We start from the raw sequence: 18,364 nt of genomic DNA, 5'->3' as shown, positions 1-18,364 counted from the left end.
TTTGTAAACATGCAACCAGTTTTTTAGTTTTTTCAGATAGATATAAAACCAAAAGAAGTCAAGGTTGACGGGGTTTTCAGGAGCCATGCTGATGATAAATACAGAAAATTAAACATGTCAAACTGCAAATAATTGTGTTAATTTATCACATGTACAAATATATTGTGCCCTTTGGTTCAATAATTCTCATCCCAGAACGCCTCTTGGTCTAACCTCTGCATTCCTTGGCAGACCCCCAGTTCATATTTCAGTGGAATCCTACAGGCCAAGCAATGGAATTGACCTTTCATGGAGATAAAGTGAGATTCACTGAAGGATGGATTGAGTGAGGTAGGATCTCTGGTTATCAGAGAAAGGAGGGAGGCTTCAACCTCTCCTGCTTGTTTTGATGGGAAACGGGCTGTCTGAGCCAGCTGGGAAGGTTGAACGTCTGCAAACTGCCAGATGGTGAAAGTGACATTCTAAAACATTTTGTAGTAAAGGTTTGACAACTTGAGCCCCTTTACTTTTGGAGGTGAATGTATTATTTGTTATGAAATTGTCTTCATTTTTTTAACTTCTTTTGTAAGATATCAATTCTCATTGTGCTTATATCTGCTTGCAAAAGTCCAGTTTCGCTCTGACAGCAATCTGTCTTTGTTGCTTATCTTGCAACTATATACTATACACAGCTGTGAGCACTGTACATGCATGAGGCACTAGCTGTGGTAATCAATGAGTGTGTCAGAAGTGATTATTGGACAGTGTTTATACTGTGTTAATGTCATCTTTAGAATTTAGAAATGAGATGAAAATGATGGAAGTTACTGGCCAGGCATGGCTCTTTGTCTACCATAATGCAGGTGCTTCTTTGAATCCAGCTCCGTGTTTAACATTACATGAGATGAATCTCTGTAAAGAGTAAAGCTATATGTCTATCTTTCATTTCCTCTCTCTCTGTCCAGTTCAGTGCATTAACAACCCCACAGGGGTGCCTTGCATGTTTGTTCCAACGCCTGCGTTTAAGGAGTAAAAAAAAAAAGCAACACACAAACTAAACTGGGACAGATCCGAATGAGGTACTCATGGTTCACTTCACACTCACATACAACAGTTTAGAAAAAACATAGCTTAGTGGTTTTCCATTTTAATTTAGTCATTACAGGAGAGTGTCAGTGTCAAGGACACTAAACTGTGTCCACTGCGTCATGACAAACATACACATGTGCCTTGTGAGGGGTCACAGGGGCTGATTTCAGATCAGTTCAGTCAATAACAAAAAAAGAAGCTGCAAATAGAAAGGACAGCAACGTCCACTACACACACAGCCGCACACATACACACAGATAACGAAACCTTTTGCTCTGAGAAATAGTTCCATTCATCATTAAGGTCTGTCTACACCCACACAATATGTCCTTAAGATCCATAAATACAATATATCACTTTTACCAGAAATAACTAGTAGCAGTTGAAACAACTGTCTCTTTGGAGTCGGGGGTAGTAGGGGACTAAAGGTAACCAGGTGCTGTGGAGTGCTAACCCAACATGCAGACATTTGCATCTGAAACAAAAGTCAACCATCAATGACTTCATTTGAAATGAAAAGAAAAATCAAATTTTTCTAGTTGCTTTGAATTGCATTGCTGCTTGCAGCTAGAAAAGAAACAAGCCCTAGTTTTTCCTTCTATGATGCATTGCGTCAATGCTGCTAGTTAATCACACTGGCACACGCCCTACTGAACGTTGTTTTTGAGATTCAAGTGAAATTCATTTATGATTCAATGCTTTGACTTTTGGTTTGTAGTGCAGCTCAACCACAAAGGGTCTGAAACAAAGGTCTGCAGAACCAAATACTCCACCAGGGGATTTCACTAAATAGTTACTTCTCTCTCTGTAAGGATGTACACATCAGAAAAGAAAGCAGGGAACCCTTGTTATGTTAGAAAGAGCACATCAGACTCTTAGCACTCCACAGCGCATAGTTCCTTGTCCCTAAATCAAACAGTAGACTCTTTGGGTCCCTCTCGAGCAGCGTTTTTACACCCGTAAAGCCACTTGATGACACGAGCATTCCTCTCAATGATTGACACACCATTGGGAAGCTGCTCAGCCAGCTCCTCCTGAAACAGCCCGTCTCCCGAGTGCTGGGAGAACTCGCTGGGATCTGAACCGCCACCTACACTGCGGAGGGCCAATGAGAGTGTGTCTATGGAGCTGGCACCAGAGAGGAAATTTTCTCGACCCAGACGCTCTATCATGTCCAAGTCCAATCCGCAGAAGTCAAAGAAATGCTCCTGCTCTGATAAGGCTGAGCAGCTCAGATGCAGGTCTGACTTTGAGCGCCGCAACTCCCCAAAATGCCTTCTGGGTACTGGTGGGGGTGACGCACGCTTCCATGGGTCATTCTCATCATCATGGTTACTTGAGTGGTTACCATTGGTAGAACCATCATTAGTACCATTTGTAAATCCATTCTCAGTCTGTTCAAGCACACAGCTAAAGCCAGGGCTGGGGATAGACCCTGGGCTGCGTTCTTGGTCAGTTTTACTGGACCTCCTGCTCCCTGGTCCTCCGTCCGAAGTGTCTTTGTCATTGGTCCAAGACATGCGGGAGTCTCCATCTCTTGATGGTGCTTTCTCTTCACCGATCACCATCTTCTGAATTCTGCCTTCACCTCCGCTACTCTTCTCCCTCATGGAGCCTTGGAAAAGGCGGCGGACAAAACTGTAGCCCTTCACCTCCGTGTTATCGTTCTCTCCAACTGCTGCACTGCTGGGGCTCTTGCACTCTTTCTTCTGCCTATAAATGACGAGGGAGTCTGGCCTCAGCATGCGTTTGCCTGTGCTCCTTCTGAGTACAGGGGCACTGTGTGGTGCTACCAAGGTGCTGATGCCAGGAGTCCTGGGGTTTGGAAGCAGGACATTTTTCATATTGCTCCTGTTATGCGCCTCAATGTCAACAGAAGTCCGTCTGTTCTCCTTCCTGGAGTCATCGTTTTCATTCTCATCTTTTGAGGTGAAGGAACCAGAGAGTGTAGAGAAGGGGGTGTTGGATGAATGCCGTGGGGGAAGATGAGGCGTCAGGCTACCAGGGATGGATATAGCTCGCCGGGGCTGCGGTGGTGGGGTAGCACAGGGCACCAGCACAGGCTCCTGTTTGGTGTTGATCACCTGCTGACTCTTAACATATTTGGCTTTGTCCGCCTCAAGCCTCTCCACAGCGCTGATTGAGCGGCCGTGGCCTCCACCATCTATCTGCCTGCGCAGGTAGTCTGGACCCTTGTTGAGGAGCCTCAGAGGAGAGGGGGATCCAGCTGGCGTTAGGGGCTTCATATTGATTTACTGAGCCTGGAGAGACATCAAAACTGCAGCCCTGTTACTGACTGACAGCTTCTGGTGTCGCCCAGAAAGCAGTTGTTCGCCCTGTGAAAATTAAATTTCTAAGTGTACAAAACTGTGTCAGCTCTCCTTCCGGTTTCTCACAGCTCGTGAATCTTCCTTGAGGGGTAATAGTTAGGTAGCAATTAAGGAGACCACAGAGTCCAAGTTTTTTCTAACGTTTTCTATAGATAGCTTACAGTCTCTTTGTTGGGCAAGGTTAGAGCCCAGACAAATTGATATCTCTATCCAGTATTTAAACAGGCATTTGGATAGGCAGGCAGGGCACAGGGAAGTCCTTTTTTTGTCTCCCAAAAGAGACGTTCCCTGCCCACACCGCAGCCGAAATAGCAGGCAGGGGTGCACTTTGAAAGGGTTACTTTTCCTCCCACACGTTTTCTTCTCTTTTTCTTTCTCCCAACAACACCCTTCACTGTTGATCTTTTCAGTGATGGCTGCCTTGAGAAATGAGATATAATGGCCTCAAATATTTGTTCTGTGCAGTTTGTCTGAGGGACGCCAGGGTCAAGACTTTTATTGTTTGGCGCCCGTCGTGGTTGAGGTGACCTGAGGGTGGCCGGCACCGAGGCACTTGGTTCGTTGATGGACAGATGGGGCAGATGAAGATCTCGTCCTTGTCCTCACCTCACCTGCGTGGACTCCTGGGAGACACAGAGAAAGAAGGAGTGGGTTTAGTTGGAAGTGTTATTCTCCAGGGCAATCAACAGGGACCAGATGGCAGGAAGGACGGTGGTCCCTAAAGCTCAGCTCAGGTTGTGCTTATTTAAAGCTGGAGGGAGCTAGGCAGCAGTAGAGCTGACACATGTACACTTTTAATGACCCCTCTACCTTACATATTAAATACAGTAAGCACACTACTTTTAGATAGTCAATGAGGAAACAGGTAAGGGATTCGAGCTGAACCAGTAACATTTTAGAAAAGGAACAAACCACCTTGTCACTTTATGTGGTACAAGCAATTTCATAAACGTGAATACAGATATCACATTTAAGAATTAACAAGTACATGCGGGTAATGTTTCCTCTGCATAGATTTCTTTTTTCACTGATTTGTGTCTAGCCTAGTGCAGTTTTTTTTATTTTTTTATTTGGTTATTATCTATGTCTGTTGTCCTGACAGTTTTGCTGCACCCTGTATGTGTTTGATGAAAGATAAATGGATGGAACAATGTCTGTTGTCCAGGCGCATGATGAGGTTTTCTGCACAGGAAGTTGTACTGACTTATCATTTTGTTCCCCTGAAGAGTTGTTCCAGGTTTGCTTTAATTAACAGCGAATACAACATCCTGTATAACTGATCATTGAGTAAACCTGGCAAGCAGAGAAAGGCTGGGTGATTATTTTGTTTTATTTGCATTATGAAAGTTTTTCTTTTTCTATAATGTAGCACTGCCACAGGCAAACTGTCTTGGCCTCAATTCTTCTGTATGTCATAGGCATTGCATTGACAAACCAGGACAAGTAACTTAAGGGGTGGAAATATGGAGACAGAAAAAAAACTGACGCATCAGTTTAGATTACCAATTTAAAGTTTTAAACAAATATCTCTGGTGAAAACTATTTCAGTTTATTGTCATTTAAACATCCCAAAGTGCTGCGTAAGTAAACCAAACGACTCTTTCATATCCACAGTTAAACAGCTTCTTCATCTAATTAACAAGCCACTAAAAAAGTTACATGACACCTTAAACCAAATATAAGGCATGCCACCGTGCAATGGACTGCCACATTTTATATTTATGATGTGTGTTCGGTGAAGAGAGATGTTTCATATCTTTTAAAGTCTTGATGCTATAAGAGGATGAGGGAGGTGGGAGGAGGCTGCACGTGTCTATAACGGGATAGGCTCTACCCAAGGAGTATTTATAGCATGAAAACAACCCAGCACAGTTATCATGTATCTATGTATGCATGCATGTATGTGCATGTGGTCATGGGTATATTTGTCTGCTCTAGTTCCGCACCTGAGCTTTTAAGCATGTGTGTGTGTCAGCACAAGGCAATAAAAGGGTTCCCTGTAAATGGAAGAGGGCCATATGCATAGCCTTCCTCTTATTCTGCACTTTTTTCTTGTGCCCAAAAAACATTAAGGAGTCTGCCACGTGCAAACTGTGAAGACAAAGAACACCTCTTTGAAACTTAAAGCTGTTATAAATACCCTGAGGCACAAGAGGAGCCTGTTTTTCATTTACATTCATTCAAAATGAATTAAGAGTCCATCTGGAGAGATAAATGCTCCAATTGCTGTGCTGGACAACAGGAGGGTATTGTGCTTATTGTTCCCTCAGGTCTGCTTCAAGTGTTATCAAATGCTATTTTAATTTTTCCTTCGCGTGACGTAAAACAATGAACAACCTCCTTTGGCAGGAAAAAGGATCCATGTCTCATCATCTATGACCTACCGTACGACACCGCTGAGTGTGGAAAACACAAGCAAACACACAAACCAGGTTTCCAGCTTACATTTATAAAGTATTTCTGATTTGTAAGATAGTGAAATAACTGGTGTGACAGAATGATATGCAAGCAACACAAAATAATAACAGCTGTTGTTCTCTCACAGATAAGGTAAACAAAGCCTTTAGCTGCGATTGAAGAAATATGAATTTCCAAAAAAAACAGTTAAAGAAATTTGACTGGGTTCAGTTTGACTTTGAGTATCACCCGCTAGTCTACTCCAACTAAATACTAAACTACTATTGACACATTAGAAGGTGACATTTCACATTCATGTAACTCTACCTGGTTCAGTCTGCACACCCCTCACAGAGAAGCTTGAGCCTGCTAAATGTCAGGCCACCATAAATTCTCAAAGGAAGGGGGGGCAACTAGTTGTTTTTTCCAGATGTCGGGCTGTCAAAGCTCAGGAAAGTCATTGTTTAGGTAGAGTTCCGGGAAAAATGTCTCGCAACAGGTGTGGAAGGTAAAGAAAGGGCATGAAACAAGAAAAAATGGGTGGAAAATAAGGAGGTAGTGGGACTACAGGTTAAAATGTGTGACTGGGGTATGGGTATTTATTAGATACCTTTACTTCCAGAACAATCTGTTCCCCATCTGTGTTCAACATGGAAAAGGTGCAGGCTATGGCTATTGAAGCATTAAAGGGGATTATCACCACAGGAGCCTCAACAAAGTCATTAATCCTGTTGGCTTTCCATTGTGGGGGATGGGTTTTAAGTATTCAAAATGATATGATGAATACATGGACAATAATTATGGATACAGCCACTGGAAATCCTTAGTGACCCAACAGTCATAACCTTGAAATCCACAACAATATAGGCATTATTTTTCCTACTTCTAATGCATTTCTTTGGTTATAATCTTAATGGTGTGTGCATTCATTGAATCTGACATTACAAACTTTAAGGAAACCAGCCTTTCACTTTTTCTCTTGCTCTAAGTGCTGTCTCGGGCATCATGTGACTAAATCTGAGTCACTATGCAGAAACGTAATAATTTGGAACATCAGGGAGAAGAAATGTGCATTTTGAAAAGGTTATGTTTCGCACACACACACACACACACACACACACACAACACAGACTGAATGAGTGACTCAACTGGGATTTGCTGGAGAACAATAGCCACCATTAGCTCAATTGACCATAATGAGCCAGATTAGTACCCAGCACCTTCTCCTGTCATCTCAAGGTTTGTGAAAAGCGTGAGATGGCTGTAGAATATTTCTTGTCTCTCACTGTAGGTTGTCATTAACCTCTACACCCTTCCCTTCTTTCTCATCTCTATAGTGAAAAACCCCCCACCTTCTCCTTCCTAAGGCTACTTAACCGTGTGTCTTTCATTCCCCTGCACTCTCCTGCCATCGTTCCCACTCTTCGTCTCCTATGCCACAGGGCTTCCTTACCCTCTCATTTTCGTCCCTACGCTATCACTCTCTTCCTTCCGTCACCCTGTGCCTCTCCCGCTCTCTGTGTTCTCTGTGTCTGAGTTTAATTTTCAAAAGCATTTGCCAAACAAGATGTGTAATGTATGAGAATTGATTTTGTTATTTAGGTAGTAACTTACATTTTTATATGGAACAGTGGTTCCCTAGGTGTTACAAGAGGGGTCACAATATGATTATTATAAATAGAATTTTCTTTTTGCTTCTTATTTCTTGAGTAATACTGAAGTGCTACCTCTTATAAACTATTCAATTGAAACAATCTGAGAAGAGAAATCCAATTTTGGTTAACCTGATCCCAGTTGAGAGACTTAAGAAAAGTGTCGGCCTCAGACAATTACATAAAATATTAGCTGCAAAGCCCCCCAGTTATGAAGTTGGAAAGATATAGACAATGTACAATTCTGGTCGATTTACTAAACTAAATACGTGTTACATGGGCTCTATGCGAGCCTTATTACAGGAAGTGTTCTCTGGTTATTGTACATAACACTCAATGGATGTACAACATGACCAACTGGATAGTTACTGTTAGCAGATGAAGCCTACATGGATGAAAATACTAAGAAACAAGTGAAATGTCTGTCAAACTTTCAAACATCTAATTCTGAAAAAGATCTCTAGTGCTACAGTGCAAAAGATATCAACAGAAACCAAACACTAACAAACTGTCTGTCTGCCCTGTATCTTCCTTTCTTGCCTCCCCCGTGTCCTCCCTGTGAAGCGGATGGCCCAGCCTGCAGGGGAGGCTTAGCCAGGCGCCCCCATGCAGCTAAAGAGGAACCAGATGTTTTTATGTCATGCTACGTAAAGATGCTCGGACAGCCCCGACAGAGACCTGTCATGGGAAAGGACTGTTGCAAATTATAATATGTATAGTGTGTTTAAAACTATGGAGGACCAGGTGCTGTATGACTATACAAGAGACTGTCATAACCAGGGATGACGTTTTTAAGCAAGTGATCACTGAGTTGAGAAGAAGAAAAAATTTGACAAAAATCAGCTCCTACCTCGGGATATTATTAATTTGTAATGCTTTGTACTCTTTGCACTATATGGTCCTTTCTTTGCACTTTAGCACATGCACTTTAACCACTATCTGAAGTGTTTAATGTAAGCTATGTCATGTTTTGTAATTTGTTGTTTGCTGTCTTTATTTTTGCTCTCTAATGTAGGTCGATAACATGTATTTTGTAAAAACTTCAATAAAGCTCTCTAAAAAAAAAAGAAAAAGGAAAGGACTGTGTACTTCAAATGTCCTTTTAATCAACAGCATTGTTTGTGCTACTTGCATATGACCCTTGAGCACCACAAAGCAGGTAATGTTTAAGTTTTTGATAATACTGTCCCATTACCTACATATATTTGACAGTAAAAAAGTACAGTTCTGCTTATTTTTATGATGTGAAAGTGGAGCCCTATAAGAAGCTAAACACCAAAGATTCCAGGAAGTGTTTGTTTACCCCACAAGAGCACACAGAATAACTTCTTCTGGGCTCGCTGGGCTTTAGGAAAACCAACTGGCCCCAGATTAGAAGATTAGAGGAAGTTTAAGGAAGTGAATTATGTATTCAGTGAGGTAAACACAAGATAAGAGCTTACCACATTTATAAGGACCACCTTTGAAGCACGCTTACCTGACAAATTAATCTTTGGACAGATGAGAGTCATCTGCCAAACTGGCCACCTCTAACGTCTTTCCTCTCTGTATTTGTCCTCTTGCAAATCCCACTTTCTTTATACTAACATCTGGCACCGCTCTTAAGGATGACACAGACTAATGATCGTCACTATTGGACTGAAATGCCTGAATGTTCAAATGTTAACCAAAGCTCTTTATGTCATGACAAAGCATCTGTGCACATTGATTCTCAACAGTGTGAGTATAAAGCTCCTGCATGGCCACTAATGAGCCACAAATCAGGAGTTTGTCCGGTACGGTTGTTAACCATCACTTCAGACCAAGACCTCATGAAGTCTGTAATGGGGCAGGACAAAGAAAAGGAGGTGTCTTCTTCAATTATCCAAATGGCGAGACATTTCTGTGCATTATTAATGGACCACAACAATGATTCTCCTCCAGGTCTACAGAGATTGCTCTGCCTCATTAGTCAGAGAGGGAAAGGGACAAATAACAACATGGGGACAGTAAATGTAAGAGATGGAGCCACAGGACACATATCGTCTCTTCAAAGACAAAGCCTGGCAGCCAGTTGTAAATCCTATCACCATTGTGAAGCCTTGAGCACCATTAGCCGCTTGATCTGCAGTGAGAAGCCAGGCCAGGGCCTTGCTCCAAATTCATGCCAAGTAGGCCACCTGGGACGACTTAAGGGACCCCCGACCTGAATAGGCCTCCGCCCAAACCGTAAAATGGACAAGATGGGCTCTTAACTCACTGCTGCAGCTCTTTTGTCATTCAAAGCAAATCATTGTAGAGACAGATGAGCTCTGGAGCCACAAACCAAAGAAGCTAGGCCAGTGAAGACCTTGAGATGACAGTGATAAGATATGTCCCAATCAGCAACAAGCTGAGTGTCTGTGTGGATGTTCCACTCACAATAACCAAAAACATTTAAATGTAACAGCTAATAAATAAAACTACGCGATCAGGCCAATTAGCTTAAAGTACTAATAATCAGCCAAAACCTTCTTAGCCTATTAGGGGGTTAGAAAAATTTGAACGAAAACACAGATACCCTACAAAAAATTGAAAGCACATTCTACTCAAAACAGCTTTTCAGCATCAGCTCGTATGTCAACTGGTTTGTATAATGGCCATAATCAGCTAATTAGCTAATTAGTTTTGTAACTGATTTGTTATTTAAGAGTTATTGAAATTCATTTTTAAAAATTGTAAGCGTCACATAAGAGTCTGGTAACCTTTGATGGACATTAGCCTATACATTACATTAGAGATCAATTTAAAAAAAGAAAAAACATCTTAATCGAAAGTGGTAATAGTTGTTAGTTGGCTGAATTCACTAATCTGATGTAATCATGATAACAGTAGGATTTCATTGGCTGCTTTAACCTGTAACATGGTCAATTTATAACAGTCATTATACTGTAAGTCAGGTTTTTATCAGCACTGTAACACCCAAGCAAGTCTAACAAAGATAACGTCTGCTGAGATATCATGTTCACATATATTTTTGTACTTATCATCTGACTGGGCAAGTTCCCTTTTCTTCTCAGCTAAGGGTCCAGGAAGAGTGCTGATACTGTTGATAATTAAACAGCTCTGACCTCTAAGTTTTATGAGTCACTGTTTACTTTTTCAGCAACTGAAAAAGAACTGTGCTCAAGCTATGCCTGCAGCTCAGTTTCACATAAGTTATCCAAAAGTCTCTCAGATGATCTCTACACCAGGGTCACTGTGTCAGGAAACCAAAAAAACCACACTGTAACACAGAGACACCTCTACCTGCGTCCCAGGCCAGGAATATAAAGCTTGGGTGCGATGCCTCACTGTTGATGAGGGAACTATTGACAGATGAATACATGCACTTACAAGGAGATTATGTTTTGATAGAGCTTACTCGATTGACAGAAAAAAGTTTTGATAAGAATTGTTAAAGTAACTTTTTAACATAAAGTGCCAAAGGTCCACAGTTTTCTAACGTGTGAATTGCTTTTTATTCCTGTTATGGTTACTGTTAAAGTCGAACGATTTAAGCAATTTGAAGACATCAGCATGGGCTCAGTTCTTGCTAGTTTCTGACATTTATAGATCAAACAGTTAATCAGGAAAATCATTACTGGATTAATTGTTGTAGCCCTACACGGCAGTTCAGTGAGGCTTATGAAATTTTAGACCTAATGTCTAAATGATGGTCCTCAACAATGGTGAGCAATGGTCAAGACATTTTCTCCTTAGCTCCTCACATTACTTTGTATTGATGTATTTATACTGTATGCCTAAATACAGCTACCTGGACAAAATATGATTGTATTGCCACACAACAATGTGGCAGTAGCTTTATTTATGATCATTCACTTTAAGGATCCAGCACCCAGCTGTGAAAGCGTATTAAGTATCTCTGTGAGTTGAGCGCATCCAGTCCTATTTTGTATTTATATGTCAAATTCATTTCTTCATGTCCATTTTCATGCATGTCACTTAATCTGTAGTTCCAACAATGGCTACGGCAAAAACAACCTAGCACTATTCCTTCAGCTTCATAGAAGACGAGACTAGTGCAACAATTCAGTTAAATAGATAGAGACTTGGTTGAGGGTAGCCACAGTGTGTAGTGTGTCATATGAGTGTTTGTGTGGGAGAGGACAGTAATAAGAGAGAGTGTGTGCAGGAGAGAGCTAAGTGTGTATACCAAGTGTCCAGATCTGGGCTACATCAAGTAGACATCCCAGGTCTAAACAGCATTGTTTTGTAAATTATGACCACTGCCGCTGCTGCTCCCTCCACATGCCAGCCTGGCTTATGTGACCAGCCGTACAAACCCGATGACTGACTGTGTGTGTGTGTGCAGCACAGCCCTGGACTGGGAATGCACTTTGCAACTCAGGGTAACACATATCTCCCCTAAAAAAAGCCTGTCCTGAGGCTGTTTATACAGAACAGTGCGCAGGCGGAGAACTCGGTACATCCCTCAATCTCCCAGAGTCTTAAATTATGAAGGCCTGTTCCCACACTGTGCACCCTCATTAAGCTCTCAGCTGGTGAGAAGGCTCTGAAAGACAGCACTGTCTGGCCAGCTGCCAGATGTTTTATTTCACCAAGTCGGCACATTTTTTACTCTGTCAGGCATGTGTCTGCTTTAACAAAGTGATAAAAGACGCTTCAATGGATGGTAGCTGTTAGACTTACAAAGAGCAAGTAAAATGTCAAAACATGGTTAGAGGTGGTAAATCATACACCTGTTTACCTGCATTTGTGCCGAATGAAACCTCCTAAAACCATAGCAATAAAAAGCCACAATACTGCGATGGACTAAAGAAGCACATGTACATAGAGATGGCGGAAACCCTCACTACTACAAAGTTTTGTTTTAAAATTGAGAATGATGAATGAGACGATTTGGGTGATGCTTGTTACTTGGAAAACTGACCGCAATACAGAACTCCCAGAGCGACTGAAAAGAAAGCAAATTAGTGTAACCTCTGTGTAACCCCGCCCTTTTTTCACACAGACACACCAGGTTGCCAAAAGGACATTAACACAACATTTGCAGAATTATTTCAAACACATGTTGCTGATGTTAGCAGTAAAATGTTAACACAGACTTGTGAGGATTTGTGACAGAGCTGTTTGGTTGGTTAAAGCTTAAAGATGCTCCAGCTGTGCTGTGTCCCCAAATACTGGGTCAACTGTGACTGTAGCGTCAACACCCCCCTACCGTGTAACATACTCTTCACCACTTTAAATGGGCCAGTATTGATTTGCTATCTGCACAGCTGAACACTGTTAAACAAGGTTCATGTAGCACAACTCCTATAAATAAATAAATAAATAAAATGCTTCACTAACACATTTTAGAGTGCCGTCTTTTTCATATTGAATGAGGAAATTATAATCTAGTCCTGTTTTCTGCTGTCTGGCATTAAGTATTAAGCATTAAATACATGATCTTGAGATCTCAACTTTGGAATTTCTCTATGACAATAAATAGGAATGACTAATGAATAACAATCAAAGTTTAAACTTGGAGAAAAAAAAACTTTGGTTAATATTGATAAAGAGTCAAAAACTCTAACTGATCTGCATCATCAAAAAGGTGTAGGTGGAGTTTGATTCAATTTGATTGGCCTTGCTGAAATCAATACCACAACTGTCATCATACTTTGATTTAACTTTTCAGGAAACCCTGATTCAGATTAAGAAATATGTGACATATTTTCCAAGTGAGTCCTATCGTCTTCATACCGGGGAGAAAAGCAAGGACAAAAACCAAAATACAAAACTGTGATGTGTAAAATATCCAACACAGACATTGCTAAGATATTTTATTTTCCTACCCCATCCCTCATAGTGAAAAGCTGATTCCCAATGTGCTTTTTTAAGGGCTTAAATCCAACGCTAATCTCATGCAACAAAAACTTTCCAACTACAAGAAAAGAATTCCCAAAAATCTCTTACACAAAGACCCTAGACTGAGCTCTTCTGTTTATCCTTGCTGCCATCTACGCTTACCTGTTAACCTCCGCTGAACCTGCCAGCTGCCCTCTCTTATTACCGATCGACCGACCTGCTTCTCGGCAAGCAGACCCCGGAGTGCCACAGAGAGAGACCCCGCCTTTCGCCCCCCTTCTCCTCATACCTTCCTCTCCTCCCTCGCCTCCTGTCAGAATCAGAAAACATCTGGAGTAGCTGGAGGAGTTTGAGTGGAGCTGCGTCGCTGGACCCCCTTCTGTGTCAGAGGGAATGTCCAGGCCTGTGTCATCTTCCTCCCGGTTGAGTGGGCACAGCGCTGCAAGGGTTGAGTGTTATGGGATGTGGCAGAGCAACACAGGCGCGCGGTCGGACTGTGAACAATTACGGGGATGTCAGAGCAGCGGAGAGAAGGGCTGCTCTCACAGCTGTCACCCACATACAGGGGACTATCAGGAGATGGAGATCTGTCAGATCATGTTTCAGGATTTCGTTGCCCACAATAAATTATGAATTAAGTTATGAGGCAATGGAGATGGGAGTGATGTAAGACCAGACTTCAGTCCTCAAGAGAAAGACAAGACTGATGATTACAACGATCACATCAGTTCCAAAGTTAGATACAAACATTTGGTGCAAATTTTAATTTCTGCTCACAAGCTAAAATATATTCAAAGACATTTCTCAAGAGTGCTGCATCATAAATCTTTAAAGGGATCAGCCAACAAGTACTCCAAAAAGCTACATCCATTTTGAAAAATATGTCGTTGCTCATCAAATTATCACTTCAATGAATATGAATCTGCACTCAGTGTTAACAGCACAGGAGAAATACTAGCTTGGTACATCCAGTAGATGGTAGGTTATACTTCTAGTTTCAGCCAGCAATACTTTGTAACAGTGGGTATTACTTTATCAGAGTGTCTCCTCCAGAATATGTTGTTCTTCTGCTGGATGTAACTGAGAAGCTGTGACTTTTTGACAAGTTCATTTTTTCAAACAGTTCTTCATGAAGATGTCAGAGAGGAAAGTCCCTGAGACAGTCTCTACATTGGCCCAAATAAGGTGACAAGGAGCAATAAAGCTAAATTATAAGCCATACGGTTTGGGTGTGAGTGTTTGAAGTCTCACACTGTTGTAAACCTCAAATGTCCAAAACCAGCTGCTGTTCAGCAACACACACACAAACACAGTGCCAGAGGCAAGATGATGTCACTGCCAGGGTACGATTTCTTCTCTAATTAGAAACTCCAGCTTCTGCCATAACTTGGGGGTCTCTCTACATGTAAACATGCAAGAAAACGGGGATTAAAGAACAAATGTTTGACATCCCTCTTATTAAATGCGATTGTTTTCAAGACTGAGCTCCGCGAGAAAGCAAAACCATGCCTTGAATGTGACTGTGGTACAGCGGAACTTTGAGTGATAAGAAACACATGAGTGGCCCTTTGTGAACTAAAACCATGAAATATCTTGCGGCTTCCGCTTGTCCTCCGCAGTCAGCATTGATGTGGCTCAAATAGATCAGATTATACACTTGTAGAGCCTTAAACAACAGTGTCAAGGAAAAACATTTTTGTTTTTCTGGGGAGAAAATTGGAAAATGAAAGACTAAGGGAAATCCTGGCATGCCTCTGTATCCCATAAGATATAACTGTCTATAACCTGTGCTTGGGCATGAACTGGTCAGTGATATAGTGGGGGCTACTTTCTAAATTGTCATCATTAACATCACCGCTGGTGCTATGAGCCAAGCGGGAAGGCAAAGACCTGAGTTACATTTCATTTAGTCACGTTAATGATGTCAGGCCTCCTGTCAACACCCCAGACGGAGAATACAGCGAGCAGCTCTGTGCTTTGGTGCCCCTGGGCTCTCTGCACTGTGAAGGGAGGAAGTATTCTAGTCTGCTCCGCTGGGATCAGCATCAAACACAGATGCAGCAAACTACAGCTGGAAAATTAGCAAACTGCCACATGAATCGAGGAAGAAATAGGGGTTGGGAACTGTTTACGACCTCTCCACACAGTCATTTTGCAGGTAAGGAATTCAATCATAGAGATGTTTGTATGCTGTGTTCAAACATGCGCAACAAGAAGGATTGATGACGGCTGGTAGGTGTTTATGATCTATGACTCATCATAGCTTTCAGGCAGGGATGTAAACTGGGATAGATTTGTCGGCTCAAACTTTCAAGAAAAACAAAAGTTGAATCATGGAAAGAATCTACCTTCTTGTAACTTATTTTACGTCATGCTCAATTGCCTTGAAGGTGATCACACCCAAAACTATGAGTAAAGCAAACAAGTTTATCTTTTCAGCCAACATGGACTCCTTCAAGGGCTCAGAAAAATGGGAATTTGAGCCACTTAATGTACTTTGTGTTGGTCAGTTAATTCTTTAACCACTGTATTCTCTCATTCAGGAGACTGCAAGATCCCCTCCTCCTTTTGGAAAGTAATAGTAAGGCTTCAGCACTGCCAGTTCATGATCTGCATCAAAAAGCATGAATTATCCCTCCTGCGGCTACACACAGGCCACACCAACACATGCTCACCTATGAATCTCAGGGTTAACGTGTACACAGGACATGTGTGGTCTGTTTAGTCTGGCTCCTAAGTTGTTTATGCTCTTGACCCCACACTGATCAAACCAACCCAGGATGCATGAAACCTATCAGTAGAGAGTTAGGGGAGGAGGGGCGGGGGTGGGAGGGGAAGAGGTGGGTCAAGGTGGAGTTGACCCCGAGGGCACGTGATTGTCTCTTTGGAGGAGACAGCCTCTACTAGTCTTTTCAGTTTTAGAGTGGGTGGGTTCCTTTGTAAGTTCTCAGGTAACACTGTCTTAGGCTTCACAATGCTTTTATACAATGCTGACTCCAAAACAATGTATTTGTCATAAATGAACTGATTGGTAGAAAACTGTCTAATTTAATTAAACATTACAAAACTTTTCTTCCCTGATTGGATGCCTGGAAGCCAGACCCTAATTTGTACTTTTCCCCTGATTTCATCCAGATGTAAATATTTAGAGCAGAGTTAAGATGGAATAAATAATCCGAGCACATTGGTCAGTCATTTCTCCATTCCATACAGATATTATGGACTGGACTTCAAGGCTGGACTTAAATAATTCACATATAGGTTTACATGGAAGATGATGCCCACTTCTCAGGGGAAAAAAACAGTTTTGGCGTCGATCCATAAACCTTGTGTGTTGTTTATGGATGATCCAGCTACAAGAAGTCTGACATCTATCACAGACACACTGCCACGGATCATTTGCCTTTAAGGACATTTGTCATAAACACACCATAAAGATCTCAGGCATGACTCTGAAGAAGACAAACTAAAGTTATCAGGTGGTAAATTTTCGAAGGGCTGACACGCGTAGCCTTTTTATTTCTTGGGGTAGAGATTTATCCAGTTTTGGAAATATAAGTCATATTTAATAATAGTAACATCGTTATTTTATACAAAAGAGCCACAAACACTCAGTAGCCTCACTATCTGTTACCAAGCTGTCAATGCGCGACCAAACAATGCCAATCTTTCACTATTGTAAAGCTGTAAAATAGTGCTGCCATATCACGAGACCAGCCCGAGGGAAAGTGGAAAATAATCCCGCAAGATCACAGATCCGTTGAATCAAATTATCCCCGAATCAACCCTGATCGGCACCCGGAAAAACTTCACAAATGAATCTCGACTCGCACATCTACATCTACTTGAAAAAAGACTTCAGACTTAGAAAATGAAGAAAGTCAGCTCCTTTCTCACCTTGTTCGCTCAGTTTATCCACGCTTGTTGTATTTCAAATCCTGAAAAGGTGCGGAGGTCCTCTCTGTGACAGACGGCGTGCTTCGGCGCTGCTCTGCGCTCTGCGCTCTGCGCTCTGCGGGGACTACTGGCACACTGACGGACCGCTGCATGGCAGCAGCACGATAAGGAGGGAGTCCCTACAGCGGAGGGGGGTGGGCAGGTATGAGGCTGTGTGCAGCCTGTAGGAAGCTGAGTGGACGGGTAGGCCTACAGTAAGGGACCATATAACATTCAGAAACATTGTTATAGTTAGGCCTATATATAGTTAGGCTATATTATAGAAGTTTAATCAAATCAAGTGATATCAGTAGCGCTTCTGGGGGGGGGGGGGGTCAAGGGTGACCAGTGACGCTACCCCCTCCCCCCCCCCCCCCCCCCCCCCCCCCCCCCTATCCCCAGAGAGGGGGCGTTATTCATGTGCAGTAATACACAAAATATAAGTTAACACTGAGTGAGTATTGTTGTGTTTTTTTATATATGTGTATCATTAGTCTTGTTGTACAACCAAACCTATGGAGGGTTGGTGTTATGTAATACTTGTGCTAAATGTACTTGACACCCCTAAAATCACATGATCCCTCCATTTCAAATTGTCTTGACCCTCTACTGAGTTGTCCATAGTGGACTGTTTTGAAATATGTGATTGAAGTAGCCTATGTATTTCTAACAGAGCATACTAACTCCCACCTAATGGCTCTATTAATAGTTAATACATTATTAATGTGTGGATGATGTAGGTTATACGTCATCATTAAGGATAACTTTGGGGATTCCAGGATGTGAACTAACCCATGAATGCTAAATTCTTTTATTTATCAGGACTACTTTTTTTACTTTGATGTTAGTACTTGTTTTTAGAATGTGTGTACCTTGTTTATTCACTCTGCTGCTATGACCCTTCCAATGCCCCCACTTCGGAAAAAGCTTGGGAACACCTGAAGCAAAATCTGTTAATTCATTTATTGTATTCTGTTTACTAAATGAATTAATAGCTCAGCCTTCTGAGTAGTTTGAAAGTAGTTTATCCGTGTTGATTGGTTGTAGCCTACTAACTAACTAATGACAATCTGGTGTTTGATTGATTGATTGATTGATTATGCTTTAATCAGTGTTGTTCTGTTGTTGATTCATGAATCTTTACAGTGC

The 18,364-nt window shown here is 41.8% G+C and overlaps 1 protein-coding gene across 1 annotated transcript; it reads right to left on the bottom strand.

Moving 5' to 3' along the window:
* Positions 1-67: 67 nt before the first annotated feature.
* si:ch211-107n13.1 (uncharacterized protein LOC798535 homolog) lies at positions 68-17,370 on the bottom strand. The gene is made up of 2 exons (XM_034874855.1): positions 17,177-17,370; positions 68-4,021 (listed from the first exon to the last, which is right to left on the bottom strand). The coding sequence occupies exon 2, from the start codon at positions 3,312-3,314 to the stop codon at positions 1,980-1,982; it is 1,335 nt and encodes a 444-aa protein (XP_034730746.1). The 5' UTR covers positions 3,315-4,021; positions 17,177-17,370; the 3' UTR covers positions 68-1,979.
* Between the last annotated feature and the right edge of the window lie 994 nt (positions 17,371-18,364).

Source organism: Etheostoma cragini, chromosome 6, assembly GCF_013103735.1.
Source record: "Etheostoma cragini isolate CJK2018 chromosome 6, CSU_Ecrag_1.0, whole genome shotgun sequence".
Lineage (NCBI taxonomy): Eukaryota > Metazoa > Chordata > Actinopteri > Perciformes > Percidae > Etheostoma > Etheostoma cragini.
The sequence above is the reverse complement of the archived record's forward strand: the minus strand, read 5'-3'. Positions and strand labels throughout refer to the sequence as shown.